The sequence below is a fragment of the Myotis myotis genome, unplaced genomic scaffold (genome assembly GCF_014108235.1).
Source record: "Myotis myotis isolate mMyoMyo1 unplaced genomic scaffold, mMyoMyo1.p scaffold_m19_p_3, whole genome shotgun sequence".
Taxonomy (NCBI): domain Eukaryota; kingdom Metazoa; phylum Chordata; class Mammalia; order Chiroptera; family Vespertilionidae; genus Myotis; species Myotis myotis.
In genome coordinates, this window is record NW_023416335.1 from 158,164,708 (window position 1) to 158,177,209 (window position 12,502).

At 54.3% G+C, this 12,502-nt stretch overlaps 2 protein-coding genes across 6 annotated transcripts; both read right to left on the reverse strand.

The window, feature by feature from the left end:
• Nucleotides 1–93: 93 nt before the first annotated feature.
• On the reverse strand, nt 94–6,166 carry SLC39A5 (solute carrier family 39 member 5). 3 transcript variants are annotated; one of them, XM_036299867.1, is made up of 12 exons: nt 6,068–6,166; nt 5,307–5,446; nt 4,662–5,016; nt 3,730–3,913; nt 2,371–2,533; nt 2,059–2,228; nt 1,712–1,852; nt 1,245–1,338; nt 994–1,164; nt 742–822; nt 443–633; nt 94–237 (listed from the first exon to the last, which is right to left on the reverse strand). In XM_036299867.1, the coding sequence occupies exons 3-12, from the start codon at nt 4,943–4,945 to the stop codon at nt 94–96; spliced, it is 1,623 nt and encodes a 540-aa protein (XP_036155760.1). In that variant the 5' UTR covers nt 4,946–5,016; nt 5,307–5,446; nt 6,068–6,166. The 3 variants fall into 3 exon arrangements, with proteins under 3 accessions (XP_036155760.1, XP_036155761.1, XP_036155762.1); XM_036299868.1 differs by having other exon boundaries at nt 5,307–5,410; nt 6,068–6,160; XM_036299869.1 differs by having other exon boundaries at nt 5,307–5,370; nt 6,068–6,135.
• A 161-nt stretch (nt 6,167–6,327) lies between these two features.
• On the reverse strand, nt 6,328–11,495 carry NABP2 (nucleic acid binding protein 2). Of its 3 annotated transcripts, none has more exons than XM_036299880.1 (7): nt 11,384–11,495; nt 10,894–10,995; nt 10,350–10,488; nt 10,161–10,232; nt 9,913–9,994; nt 9,760–9,823; nt 6,328–6,859 (listed from the first exon to the last, which is right to left on the reverse strand). In XM_036299880.1, exons 2-7 carry the CDS (start codon nt 10,970–10,972, stop codon nt 6,660–6,662), a joined length of 636 nt encoding a protein of 211 aa, XP_036155773.1. In that variant the 5' UTR covers nt 10,973–10,995; nt 11,384–11,495; the 3' UTR covers nt 6,328–6,659. The 3 variants fall into 3 exon arrangements, with proteins under 3 accessions (XP_036155773.1, XP_036155772.1, XP_036155771.1); XM_036299879.1 differs by lacking the exon at nt 11,384–11,495 and adding an exon at nt 11,087–11,354; XM_036299878.1 differs by lacking the exon at nt 11,384–11,495 and adding an exon at nt 11,078–11,354.
• Nucleotides 11,496–12,502: the final 1,007 nt, after the last annotated feature.

Consider the following 12,502-nt stretch of genomic DNA (forward strand, 5'->3'; position numbering starts at 1 on the left):
TTAAAATCCTATTGCTCCTACTGGCCCTGTGTCCCGCCTCCATTCCTGTGGTTGGGGGGAAGAAGGGCAGCTGGATGCCTTTCCACTGGCCCGTCAGCCATCAGAGACCAGGGGCCGCAGCTGCTCCTCCAGCAGGGCTATGGTGAGCATGAGGCTGCCTCCCAGCAGCAGCCCCAGCCCCTGCAGGAGCACTTCCAGGGGAGGGAGAGGCTCGGGAGGATGCAGCAGGGATGGCAGCTGAAAGAAAAGGAAAACATCAGGGTCCTGCCTTACGTGTCACCGAAACATGAGGGGGTGTCAGGAAGTAGCAGCCCCCACCCCAGCTCTTCCAGGCCCTGGTCTCTCAGACTCTGCAGGCCTGTGGTCTGCACCCTGTTCCATGTGGCCCTCTCCTCTCCCTCTCCCCCCTCCCCCCGTTCCTCTGCACTACCCCACACCTCACCATGTCCACCAGGGCGACATAGAGGAAGACCCCAGCCGTCACCCCAAACACCAAGGGAGTGAGGGGGACCGGGCCCAAACTGAGCCCCACCCCCAGGGCTGCACCCGCTAGTCCCAGAGCTCCAGACACTAGGCTCAGCAGCAGCAACCGCCGAAAGGGCAGCCCTGCCCGGAGCAGCATTGCAAAGTCACCTGTTAGGAAGAGAGGACAGGGTAGGAGGAAATAAGCCAGGGCTGCCCCTCACCAATGTCACCCGCCAACTTCCACGTTCCACCCCAACCCCACCCTGCCATTCCTACCCAGTTCGTGAGGCAACTCATGGCAGAACACTGCTAGGGTGGTGCTGAGGCCGCTGGAGAAGCCGTCAGAGAAGGCAGCACCTGGGGTTGCAGAACGAGGTGGACAGTCTGGAAGAAAGCGCTCCGCAGGGGCAGGGCCTACATTCCCTCTGCGGTCCTCTCATCTTCCCCTTCCTGGGGCCCTCTCCTACCCCCCCCGCCCCCCCACCAGTAACTGGCGCCCCTGACTGCCTCTGTCCCCTCCGGTCATACCTATGGCCAGCCCATCAGTGAGGTTGTGCAGACCATCTCCCAGGAGGACCATCCATGTTATACTGGTGTCACTGCTACCCCGGAGCCCATGACTGTGGCCTTGGTGCCCGGGAGGGGCTGGGGCTGGCGGGGGGTGGCTGTCCGGCTCCCTGCAGCCCTGCGCCCCTAGCTCTGCAGGAAGGAGGACAAGGAGAGTGTTAGTGGCTGAAAATGAGAGTGGGAGCCTGGTCTTCATTTTCTCCTCCTGTTACCTGGAGCTGCCGGTAGGGGCTGAAGTGCCATCCCGCTGCTGTCCTCTGGGTCCAGGTCTGGTCTGAGATCCTCCCTTTTCCGCCTGCAGCATCTCTGAAATAGGAGGGTATCCCTCCTGGTGGAGGAGGCAGCAGAGCTGGGGGCTAAGGAGAGGCCAGGCTACCGGCTGGGAAATGAACACCTGGTTCTGTCTTTGGCACTTGGGGATTTTTTTTTGGCCTCTACTCTCTTCCCAGTTTGGCATCTTCCTGCTGTTGCCTTGAACTCAGGAGAGGAAGCTATTGGGCCAGACAGAGTCCTGAGCCTGTGCTGAGGGAGCCCGCCCATTCCGTTAGCAGTCAGGGCCTGCAGTCAGGCAAATGGCAAAGCCAGGAGCACACTCAGCCCCTCACCTTCTGGTTCATGTGGCCAGTTCTTGGCTGGGACTCTGATCTCAGTAGGAGGAGGAAAAAAGAGTCTCACTCACTGGCCTGAGCCCTCGGCGCCGCAAAATCCCTAGCATGTTCTCCAGCAAGAAGAGCAGAAAGAGACCGCCAAGTACCGACAGCCCTGGACCCAGGTCTTCCTCTGGTCGCCCACTAGGTCCGGAGTGATGCCCTCCTTGTGCCTGACAGAGAGGAGGTCAGGGCAGACCCCAGAAACCCCTGCACCCGGCACCATCCCCCTCCAGGTATGAGGTGGCAGCCTTCACTCCCATTCTACCAGAAGGCAGCTGTGGGCTGACGGGGAGGGATGTCCTGTGACTGGGAACACCTGGATATGAGGGGCTGTCCGCCAATGGGGGCAGGGGAATAAGGAAGGGGATCCACGTACATGTGGCAGCAGGTGTAGCAGCGCATCCCCACAAAGGGTGCCCACGGCCAGGGCCCCCAGGAAGCCCAGCAGGGGCCGCAACAGACGAGATCCCAGGAGGCGAAGCAGCAGCAGTGAGAGGGGTGTGGGGAGGCTGAGCAGCAGGACCGCCAGGGCGCTGTGAGCCAGGGCTGGAAAATCGGGGGACGGGGGCTAAGAGGCAAAGATACACTGCAAGGGGAGGCAGTACCCCGATGAACCCCTTCCTTGGCATGGAACCCACTCCCTACCAGGATTGAGGGTGCCCCCCACCACCCACTCTCACTCACTGACCAGATAGTAGATCCCCTGGTGGGGTTGGAACGGGGGCCTGGATGCAGACACGGCTGTCGATCTGGTAAAGCAGGGCTGGGCATAGCAGAGCGAACTGCCGCGGGGTCAGCGGAGCAGCGGGGCTCAGGCCAAAGTTGACCAGCAGCTGGGAGCCGTTCAGACACTAGGGGAGTTGAGTTGGGAGTCACATTCAACGGTTACTCCGATCTGCCCTTCCACCACCTGGACTCCTGGGTCTCTCCCAGGCCGCCGCCCCCCCCCCCCCCCCCCCGTGCATCAGGGAGGGACTGGGGGACTGGGACAGGTACTCAGTATGTGTTAATTAGTGAATATTCAAATAGTCAGTCCGATGCAGATTGGCTGCTAGTGAACAGTGCCACCATTTTCCTCCCTCCCGAGCACCTGGTGATTTCACTGATTTAATCATGGAGTTGGTTGGACAACTAGAATTCTCCAGTCCAGATTCTTAGAAGGAAAAAAAACTTGTAAAGCCATCAAACCTTCCTCTCAGCAGCCCTGTCACCTGTTTACCCAGCCTTGGCTTGAGGGCTTCCTCTATGGGTGCTCACCCTCGCCAGGCCTGCCTCAGGTTAGCTCTGGCTGCCCTCTGGTGTATGTGGAACCAGTTCTGTCTTTTCTGGGTGAAGACAGCTGTCAGCTCTCTGCAGGTCTCCTCTCCAGATAGCCAGCCCCACAGCCTACCCTGGGCTGCTTCTCTGGTTTCTCAAGTGTGACACCGAAGCCGGAATCACCTACCCTAAGCCCACATCTGGGTTGCCCTGGCCAGTGTAGCTCAGTTGTTAGAGAGTCAGACCTGAAACCAAAGGGTCTTGGGTTTGATTCTCAGCCCAGATGGGGGGCATGTGGGAAGCAACCAATCGATGTGTCTCTCACATCGATGGATGTTTCTCTCTCCCACCCTTCTCCCTCCCACTCTCTCTAAAAATCAATGGAAAATATCCTTGAGTGAGGATTAACAACAGCAAAAAAGACCACATCTGGATTTTTAAAAAAGGAACTGTATTAAATTACTGACTCGTTATCCCTGGCTGGGTAGCTAGTTGTTTAGAGTGTCATCCCGATACACCAAGGTTGTAGGTTCGATCCCCAGTCAGAGCACATGCAAGAATCAACCAATGAGTGCATTAAATAGGTGAAACAGGGTGGAGGTGGGGTGAGTGGAGGTGGAAGAGGGCATTGAGGGGATAAATGATGATGAAAAAAAAAGTGGAACAAATCGATGTTTCTAAAATCACTAAATAAAATTATTGTTTTTTTTTAAGTTACTGACTCTTTAAATATTTCATGCCATCTAAATCCCATGGCTCCTTCCCCTTCTCCAGGGATCATCAGACTCACATCCTCATTCCGATGGTCAGCCAGCGAATGGTCCAGCAACAGAAGCCTGTGAAACAGGTCCAGGCCCGAGGGGGCTGGCCCATGGGGTGGGTGGGGGGCCTTTGGCTCCTCAAGGTCACCCCACCCTGAGGGACCCAGAGGCAGCTCTGACCAGACATCCACATTCAATTTGGGGTCCTGAGGCCTAGATGGATGGGATAGAAAGTCAGATGGCCAGCCCCGGCCGGTTCGGCTCAGTGGTTAGGGGTCAGCCTGGGACAGAAGGGGCTGGCTCGGGTTCGATTCCTGGTCAAGGGTATGTATCTGGGTTGCAGGCTTTGATCCCCAGCCCGGTCGGGGCACGTGCGAGAGGCAACCCATCGATGTGTCTCTCACATCGATGTTTCTCTTTCCCTCCCTTCCACTCTCTAAAAACCAATGAAAAAAATATCCTCGGGTGAGGATTTAAAGAAAAAAGCAAGTCAGATGCCCATGTTCTCTGAGAAGTCCCACTTGAGAGGCTACCAGGGAGCTTAGAGGAAGAGGGAAGACCAGGCACTGGCTGGAGTTCCTGGGATCCAGAAACCATAAAATGTCAGTCCTGGGAGGGTCTGAGAATTGTCAGCTTATAGGAATATGGGGCATGGGTGTGAGAGGAAATAGGAGTCAGGGAACAGCCAGAAATGCTACAAATTGGGAGGCAAGTCAGCCTGGAGATATTGAGCTTTGGGACTAAAAGCAAGGAATCGAAGGGCACAGGGATTTGGAAAAGGAAAGAATGAGAAGGCAATAGAGGCAAAAGAAGCCTTGAAGGGGATACAAGGAGTCAGCTTTTGAACAGTCTGTAACCTCAGAAACCTTACTTTAGGAACCAGAAGTAGACAACAGGAGAGGCATCTGAGCACCAAAAAGAGCTGGGATGGGGACTGGGGGCCGGGGCGAAGGGTTAGTACCTGTGTGTGGCGTTGTCTCTTGCTGGGGGTGCAGGCCGGCCAGCTGGAGGCCCGTGCTGTCCCAGGCGCAGCCCCTGAACTTGGCCTAGCCCCAGGCTGTGGAGAAGCCTGGCCAGGCCCCCTGCAGTCAGCGTGCCGTTCTCCCCGTACAGGTCAAACAGCTGGGCCAGGTAATGGTTCTGCTCCAGCTCAGCAGGGCCCAGGTTGGGGGCTGACCCCCCTCCCCAGCTCAAGGCCGCACACACACAGAGGCCAGCCAGCAGGTGACTGGTCGGGAGCCCCATTGTTGGGAGGAACTGGTAAGAGGCTCTGGTTCTAGCTTCTATTCCCCCCGGAACATCCTGAGGACTGTGCCCTGGAAGAACAAGGAGGAAGGGTCAGTGCTCCTGCCCTGCTGCTCAGCTCAGGGCCAGAGGGGACCCCTCACTCCTCGTTCAGCCCCCACATTAAATTCAGCAGCAGCCCCCCTCTAGCCTCCCTCCTCCCTCCATGGCCTCCAGCTGGAGCAGTCTCTCCTCTCCTTTGCCAGTTCCTAGAACACCGTGACTCCAAGTGCTCGCCTCACCTGACCCAGAGCTGACAGCCTATTCCGTCCCCTAAACCCTCCCCCACCTCTGTCTCCCCCGCCAACCCCCAGAACCTCACCTCCACTGGCAGAAGAACCTCGTCACCTTCGGTCGCGTCAGGCCTTGTGGACACTAAGAGGTTCCTGGGTCGGGAAGGGGAGCCGGAGGGGCTCAGCCTCCAGGCTCCCAGGTGGAATGGAGGCCACGTCAGATGGAAGGCTGGGATGGACAAGCCCCCCCCTTAGCCCACCTGCCTCGGGGCGGGGCCAGGGGTGGGGCAAGTGTGGGAAGGCTCACATGGTGGAGGAGTTAATGGTTCACTGGTCTCTTGGATGGGGTCAAAGGTCAGTCTCTGCTAGGGCCCCCAGTAGGGAGGGGCCACCCTCTGCCCCTGGAAAAGCCACATGGCTAAGGAGAATCTAGGCCTGGTCTTTTCTTCTAAGTACTCTACCCCCTAACCCAGCTGGTACCCTCTTAGCCTTTCCCTGCATACACTCTCGCCCCCCACCCTGCATCCAGCACTGGGCTTCACTCCTCGCCACCCCATCCCCACCCCATCCCCACGTTCCCGGGACAGCTGGACCCAGCTGTTCTCAAACTGGAGAGTTGGGCGAAGAAGCAGATTAAGTGGCAACCCACGTGCATAGGAAAGGCATTGTTTTTGGGAATTCCCACCCCAGAGAGTAAGAGCCGGAGCTCTGGGAATCAATGACCAAGCGGGGAAGCTCTGTGGAGCGGAGGGAAGGAGTGTCTCAGCTCCCGCTGATGTCTGACCTGGCTCAGAATCGGGGGAGCAGCCTGACTGGGGTGAGTGGTCCAAGGGGTTGAGGCTGGGATTACCTGATAGCAGGAGACAGAAAGGACGCCCAGAGGAAGGGGGACACAGCCGTCTAGGTTCCAGCTGTGAGGGGGGTAGACAGGCAGGCGGGCAAGGGTCACCTGCAGGGAGGGGGCAGGGGAGGGACACTACCTTAAAGGGGCAGGCCTGCTTTGCCTGGGCCTCCTTGCCGGTAACCTGTCTCCTCTCCACCTCCGAGGGCATTTCCCAAATGCCCAGCTGCTAACCTTGTCATTTCCCCACAAAAAGCAAAGGAGTCCAGTACAGAGTAGTAACATTTATTGGGAAGAAGGGATTCAATTAGATTTCCACATCACACATGTACAAGAAACAGACCGTAACGCATTTCTGAAGAGGAAGGAGGGCAGGCAGGGACCCTAATCCCAGGGCACAGGCAGCTTCAGCTGGGTAAAGGGGTGAGTATGGGTGTAGGGTGGATAAGGCCGCTTCTCACCACCCCTTTAGTGAAGTTTAGTGGCTAAAATATTGCTACCTATCCCTTCCCACCCCCAAGCCAGCAGCCCAGGAGAGGCTGTGTTCTCTAGCAGACACTTGGGGTATGGTCAGCGGTGGGGAGGGAGGAAGAATGTCTTGCTATCTCTTGCTGCTTCTCCGGGTTTCTTTGCCGTTACTGACAGGGTTGTTGGAGGGGCCAGGAGGGCCGGCAGGTGTGTGGTTGGGTTGGCTTCGGGTGATCCGGGTGCTGGGCGGGTGGGAAGGAGCGTGAGGGGGGTGCGGGCCACCTCCAGGACCTGGGGGGGCACTCAGTCCATTCCCGTTCTGGCTCTCAGAGGCTGGTTGTGGGAGAAGGGGAAGAAACACAGAAATTAGAGAACTAAGGTGGGAGAGGGTGCGTCCCCAGGGCGTCCTCCTATCCCCCAGAGAACCACACAGTATTTCATCAGCACAGCTGCACATTAATGGCAACTGGACCAAGTGCAAAGAATGTGGGTTGTATGAATGGAGCCCCAGGAAAGACTCTGTCAGTTTAGAAGTTGCTACATGAACTCTAGTATGGTATTTTTCTCTTTGATTCATCTTGTATCATTGGGAGTCAGACCTAGAATTAGCTATTTAGTTCTAGGCTCAAGGACCTCTGACAAAATGCCCCTGTACCAAAAGTGACTGTGAAACTGGAAAAGCATGGGAAGGGGAAGGGCCTGAAGTTTCTGTGTTATAAGAAGGACCTTTAAGGAAAAAAACACAACACAATAAACCCACACTCTTTCCCACAGAGCCACCCAATCGAATCTTCTTTGAATCTTCTTATCGAGTGTCCTTTACTAAGCTCCAAGGCCCTTCTTTGCCTCTGTAACTTGTTTCTTCAGCTCTTTTCTTCTACAGCTCACTTCTACCGCTGTAACTTTCTAAATAAACTTTCATTTGTGTGTGTGTGTGTGTGTGTGTGTGTGTGTGTTAAAAAGGCCCGGTGTGTATCACAATGACACATGTGCATTTTGGAAAATACAGATGAGAATAAGGAAAAAAATTATTACACATTCTCTCACCCCACCCCTCTTCACTAATAAATAGCGTGTGTGTGTGTGTGTGTGTGTGTGTGTGCGCGCGCACGTGCATTTTAAATGTGTGATTACAGCAGGTGTGTGAGATGACTCCCTGGTGCTCCCACAGCTGTGCATATCACTGTTCTTGCACTCATGGTGTATTATAATCATCGTCTGTGTGACTATCTTTTTTTTCAAAACATACATATATATATTTTTAAATACATTTTATTGATTTTTCACAGAGCGGAAGGAGAGGGATAGAGAGTTAGAAACATCGATCAGCTGCCTCCTGCACACCTCCTACTGGGGATGTGTCCGCAACCAAGGTACATGCCCTTGACCGGAATCGAACCTGGGACCCTTCAGTCCACAGGCCGATGCTCTATCCCAGGGGGTCCTCAAACTACGGCCCGCAGGCCACATGCAAATACAAATATTGTATTTGTTCCCGTTTTGTTTTTTTACTTCAAAATAAAATATGTGCAGTGTGCATAGGAATTTGTTCATAGTTTTTTTTAAACTATAGTCTGGCCCTCCAACGGTCTGAGGGACAGTGAACTGGCCCCCTGTTTTAAAAGTTTGAGGACTCCTGCTCTATCCACTGAGCCAAACCAGTTAGGGCTCAAAATATATTTTTATTGATTTCAGAGAAGAAGGAAGAGGAAGAGAGAGATAGAAACATCAGTGGTGAGAGAGAATCATTGATTGGTTGCCTCCTGCATGCCCCCTACTGGGGATTGAGCTCACAACCCAGGCATGTGCCCTGACTGGGAATTGAACCGTGATCTCCTGGTTCATAGGTTGATGCTCAACCACTGAGCCACTCTGGCAGCCATCTCCTTCATAGACTACAAGCTCCTAAAGGCAGGTGCTGTTTTATTTATTCCTTGGCATCCCTTATCTATAAAAGTTTGTTAAATGAAGGCAGATGTCTGCCTCTCACGTACTAGGGCACTGTGAACGCTAATGGGGTAGAAGTTATAGGCTAGTGCTTCTCAGACCACATTCCTGTTGAACCCTACTCTACCAGACTAAGATATCTGCAGCCAGAACTGAAAAAATAACGCCCTTTCCTCGATTCACAGAAAACATTTGGAATGTGGAGAGTGTATAGAAAGTCAAAGGTAAGTTTTAATGCCAGATGTGTTTTTTAAGCCTTTTGGATCTACTGGCAGAGGACAAAGTGGATAAACATCTGGCCAAGAATACCAGGGTAAACGGGCTTAAATGTACCATCACTAAAATGGAGACCTGGAAATATGTAATAGTCATATTTTCAGTTAAAAACATGGATGTTAACCCCCCCCCCCATGTTAATTTTTGTGGTGGAATTAAATGTTGCTATTTCATAGTGTTTCTAAAAAAACACATGACTCCTGGTGGTTCTGACACAAACAATTCTGAAAAACCATGGTAACGGGGGATGCAGACACAAACGGGAAGGGCTGAGGCAGCCTGAAGCCAGTGTCACAGGGAGAAACCTAAGGCATGGACCGGAGGCAAGATAGAGCCACACACTCAGGGAGCAGGAGGGCCCGCTGCGAGCTGACCCAGAAGGAGAAAAGAGCAGTAAAAACCAGGTTCCTGAGGAGAAACCACCACCAGACGAAGGAGGTGTGCTTGTGTGTTTGGGGATGATTCTAATTAAACGCTGATGACGAGCAGTAAGGTCCCAATTCCTCAAGAGACCAAAAGCAGGGGCTTGAAGTACATGAGAGGGAAGAATCATAATCCCAAGGCCGAGAGGGCCAGCGGGGCCATTGGTTTCAAAAGCTGTGCAGAGAGTGCTCTATGATGAGTCATACAAGAAACGCTGTGTATTAGAACTGGGTAACAAATCAAAACGAGCAAGAGAAAAGGGCAGGTTCTGCCAAAAGAGAAGCGGAGAAAGACAAGCTAGAATGAAGGAGGACAGTCTTTGTGGACAAACTGTTCTCATGTTTGTTTGCCTTTGAGTGGTAGTGGCAACAGGGTGCCAAGAGCTCTACCAGTCATAGAAACAGGTCCCCAACCAGATCTTTTCACCACAGGGATTTGCAAAAGAACTGGGAGAAGAATTGGGTGCAAGGGGGGAGGGGAGTATACAGAGAAGAGAGATTTGGGAAAGGGATAAGGCTGGTCACCTCTCCAGGCTGGGGAGAGTAGGGGAACTAGGTGGACCCGTGCATGGAAGGAAACAGGTTTACCTGGAGAAACAGCAGGGGGCCCAGTGGCAGGCTGGGGAGCTGCAGGGCTGCTGTCGTTCTGCACCTGAAGGTACAAATTAAACTCAGACCTTTCTTCCTACCATGCTTCTCCGCCTGCCCTGCCCGCCCCCACATCATGGTCATGGGACTCACCGTCTTGTTGGGTGCTTGCTGAGCACTGTACTCTGGGTTTGGCTCACTGAAGTTAGGAACCTCAGAATAAACCATACAGAATCTGCAAGGAGAGAAGGTGGCCAAAGCTTCAGACCCATCCTCTGGGCCAGTGCTAGAGGCCTCCAGTATAGGACATGGACTGCACACCCTCATGCTGCCTTCTTGCAAACCTTAAATTTCCCCTCTTGGCCTGCTGCTTCTACATCCCCAAACCCAAGAGCACTTACTCTCCAATCTTCTGAAGATCGCCCCCACGACCAGTGTACAATGTCAGACAACCTTTGAACACTGAAGCGTACCTGTGGGGGCACAACATGCAGGATTCAGAGTACTCAGAAGAGTTACAGGGACGGTTAAACCCTCCCCCCCTTGACTGCTACTGCCCTGGGATAGCCAGCAGTCACCAGCTGGCTTACCCTTTGGTGAGCCGGATAATGTCCCCAGGCTGGATCAGGTTGCCCACGTCGTCCCAGACGGAGATATTGATGCTGCCCGTTTTGTCTGCCACTTTGCAGGTCCGAACTTCGTGACCGTCCTTTGTCTTGGTCACTCGGCCTGGAGGGAACAGATAAACAGAGTGGGGAGTGGTCAGAAGGATGAGATCTAGATATATTGACATATTGGTGGGGGTGAGGGAAAAGTACAAACAGGGCAAAGCTAAATCTCTGGGGCAGGCTGGGGAGGGGGTGGGGAGTGGAGGAGCCGGCGCCGAGGCGAGGGTGCTGAGCGGAAAGAGGCCCCTGAGACACTGGAGGCTTGGATCTGGCAAGAGTTGCATGTACCCTACATTTCAGGGCAACTCCCTGGGCTGGGGTCTAGGAGAGCGACTGGGCGTGAGCCATGTTTTGGGGTGCACCGTGCCACGCCGGGAGCAAATTAAGAACGGAGGTGATGTTCTTCCCTTTCTGCCCCCCAACCCCGAGAAGCCCCACAGGAGGTCCCCGGCCCCAGCATAGCCACCTGTCTCCAGCACAATGAAGATGAGGTTCAGATTCTTGAGCCCGGGCTTGATATCCTTCACGAAGGTCTCCGTCGTCATGCTGCCTGAGCCTCGGAACCCCACTGGAAGGAGGGAGGAAAAGGGGATGAAGGCTCATCGCCCGGAGCCTTCGCCCCCATGCTCCACTGCCCAAGGTCCACCTACCACACTCGCCTGGGGTCAGGCAGCCTCAAACCCTCTCGCTCTTCTGAAAGGTTAGAAATGAACTTTCCCGGGGGCCTCCAACTTCAAGATCAGGTTTGGGGGGGATCTCTGAATAGGCGGCTTGGGGGCTGGAATGCCCCTTCCCGGGATGCTCTTTCAGTCTCAAGCCCCGAGGTGTGGGAACCGACGGAGAGGAGGTGAGGGAAGCCGGTGCAGGGCCAGGGAATAGAATCTTAGTTTCTAAACCTTCCCGAACCCGCACCCGCACCACTCGGGGCTCGGTCCCTCCCCTCCCCCACCACCCACCCAGGCAGACGGCGGTGTATGCTGCTGAGCCGCCCGCAGGGGGAGCCACCGGCCCCCGCGGCCGCCGGATGCAGCTCAATGGAACGCGGGAGCGCGGGCATTCCCGGAAGTGTCCCCTGGCCTGCTCCGACCAATGAGCGCCGCTCTGGCGCGCCCCACGCCCCGCCACTGGCCCCCGCCCAGCCAATCGGGACTCGAGATTCACGCGCCGGGAAGGGGGCGTCTTCCAGGTATTAAAGGAGCCTGGGAACGGACGGGCTCCGCAGGGAGAAAAATAGGCCACCAGGGGGCTCCCCGGGTTCCAGTTTTCCTTGACCGGGAGACTACGCTTAGGGGCTAAGGTTTTGTTTCTCTCCTAGACGTGACACGGTGGAAAAAGGAGCTAGGGTTGTGGAATGCAGCGGACAAATGATTGAAACCTGACTCAGCGCTTCACTTCTTTTTCCGACAGTTATTAAATATGCAACTCTATTTTGCAGAAGCGCAAACGGAAATTATATAAAAAGCAGTGCCTAGCCCTAACCGGTGTGGCTCAGTGAATAGAGCATCGGCCTGCGGACTGAAGGGTCCCAGGTTGGATTCCAGTCAAGGGCATGCACCTTGGTTGCGGGCACATCCCCGGTAGGAGGTGTGCAGGAGGCAGCTAATCGATGTTTCTCTCTCATCGATGTTTCTAACTCTCTATTCCTCTCCCTTCCTCTCTGTAAAAAATCAATAAAATATATTTTAAAAAAACACAAGTACTGAATAATGGTTATTTAAAAAAAAAAAAAAGGCAGTGCCTAGCACATGGCAGGCAGTTTCCTCCTCTTCTCCCACTGCTTTAGCTCTCATCTTTAATCTTGACTTGGGGTCCTTCCTTTTTAATGGACTTGGTCAGGGTCTTGGGAAAAGTGGCATTCACACCACAGACAACAGGTAGATGCACCACCTGGAAAGAAATGGGACCTCGGGAAGAGAGCACATTTTGCATTAGGTTCTCTCACAGTTTGAAAGGCACTTGTTCCTAATGCCATCTCACTCACCTCAGGGTCCCCAGTGACTGCAAAGAGGAGGCCCAAACCTTTAGTTTCCTTTGGGACTTATTAGATAATCAACAAAACGTAGTTAGCTCAGTAA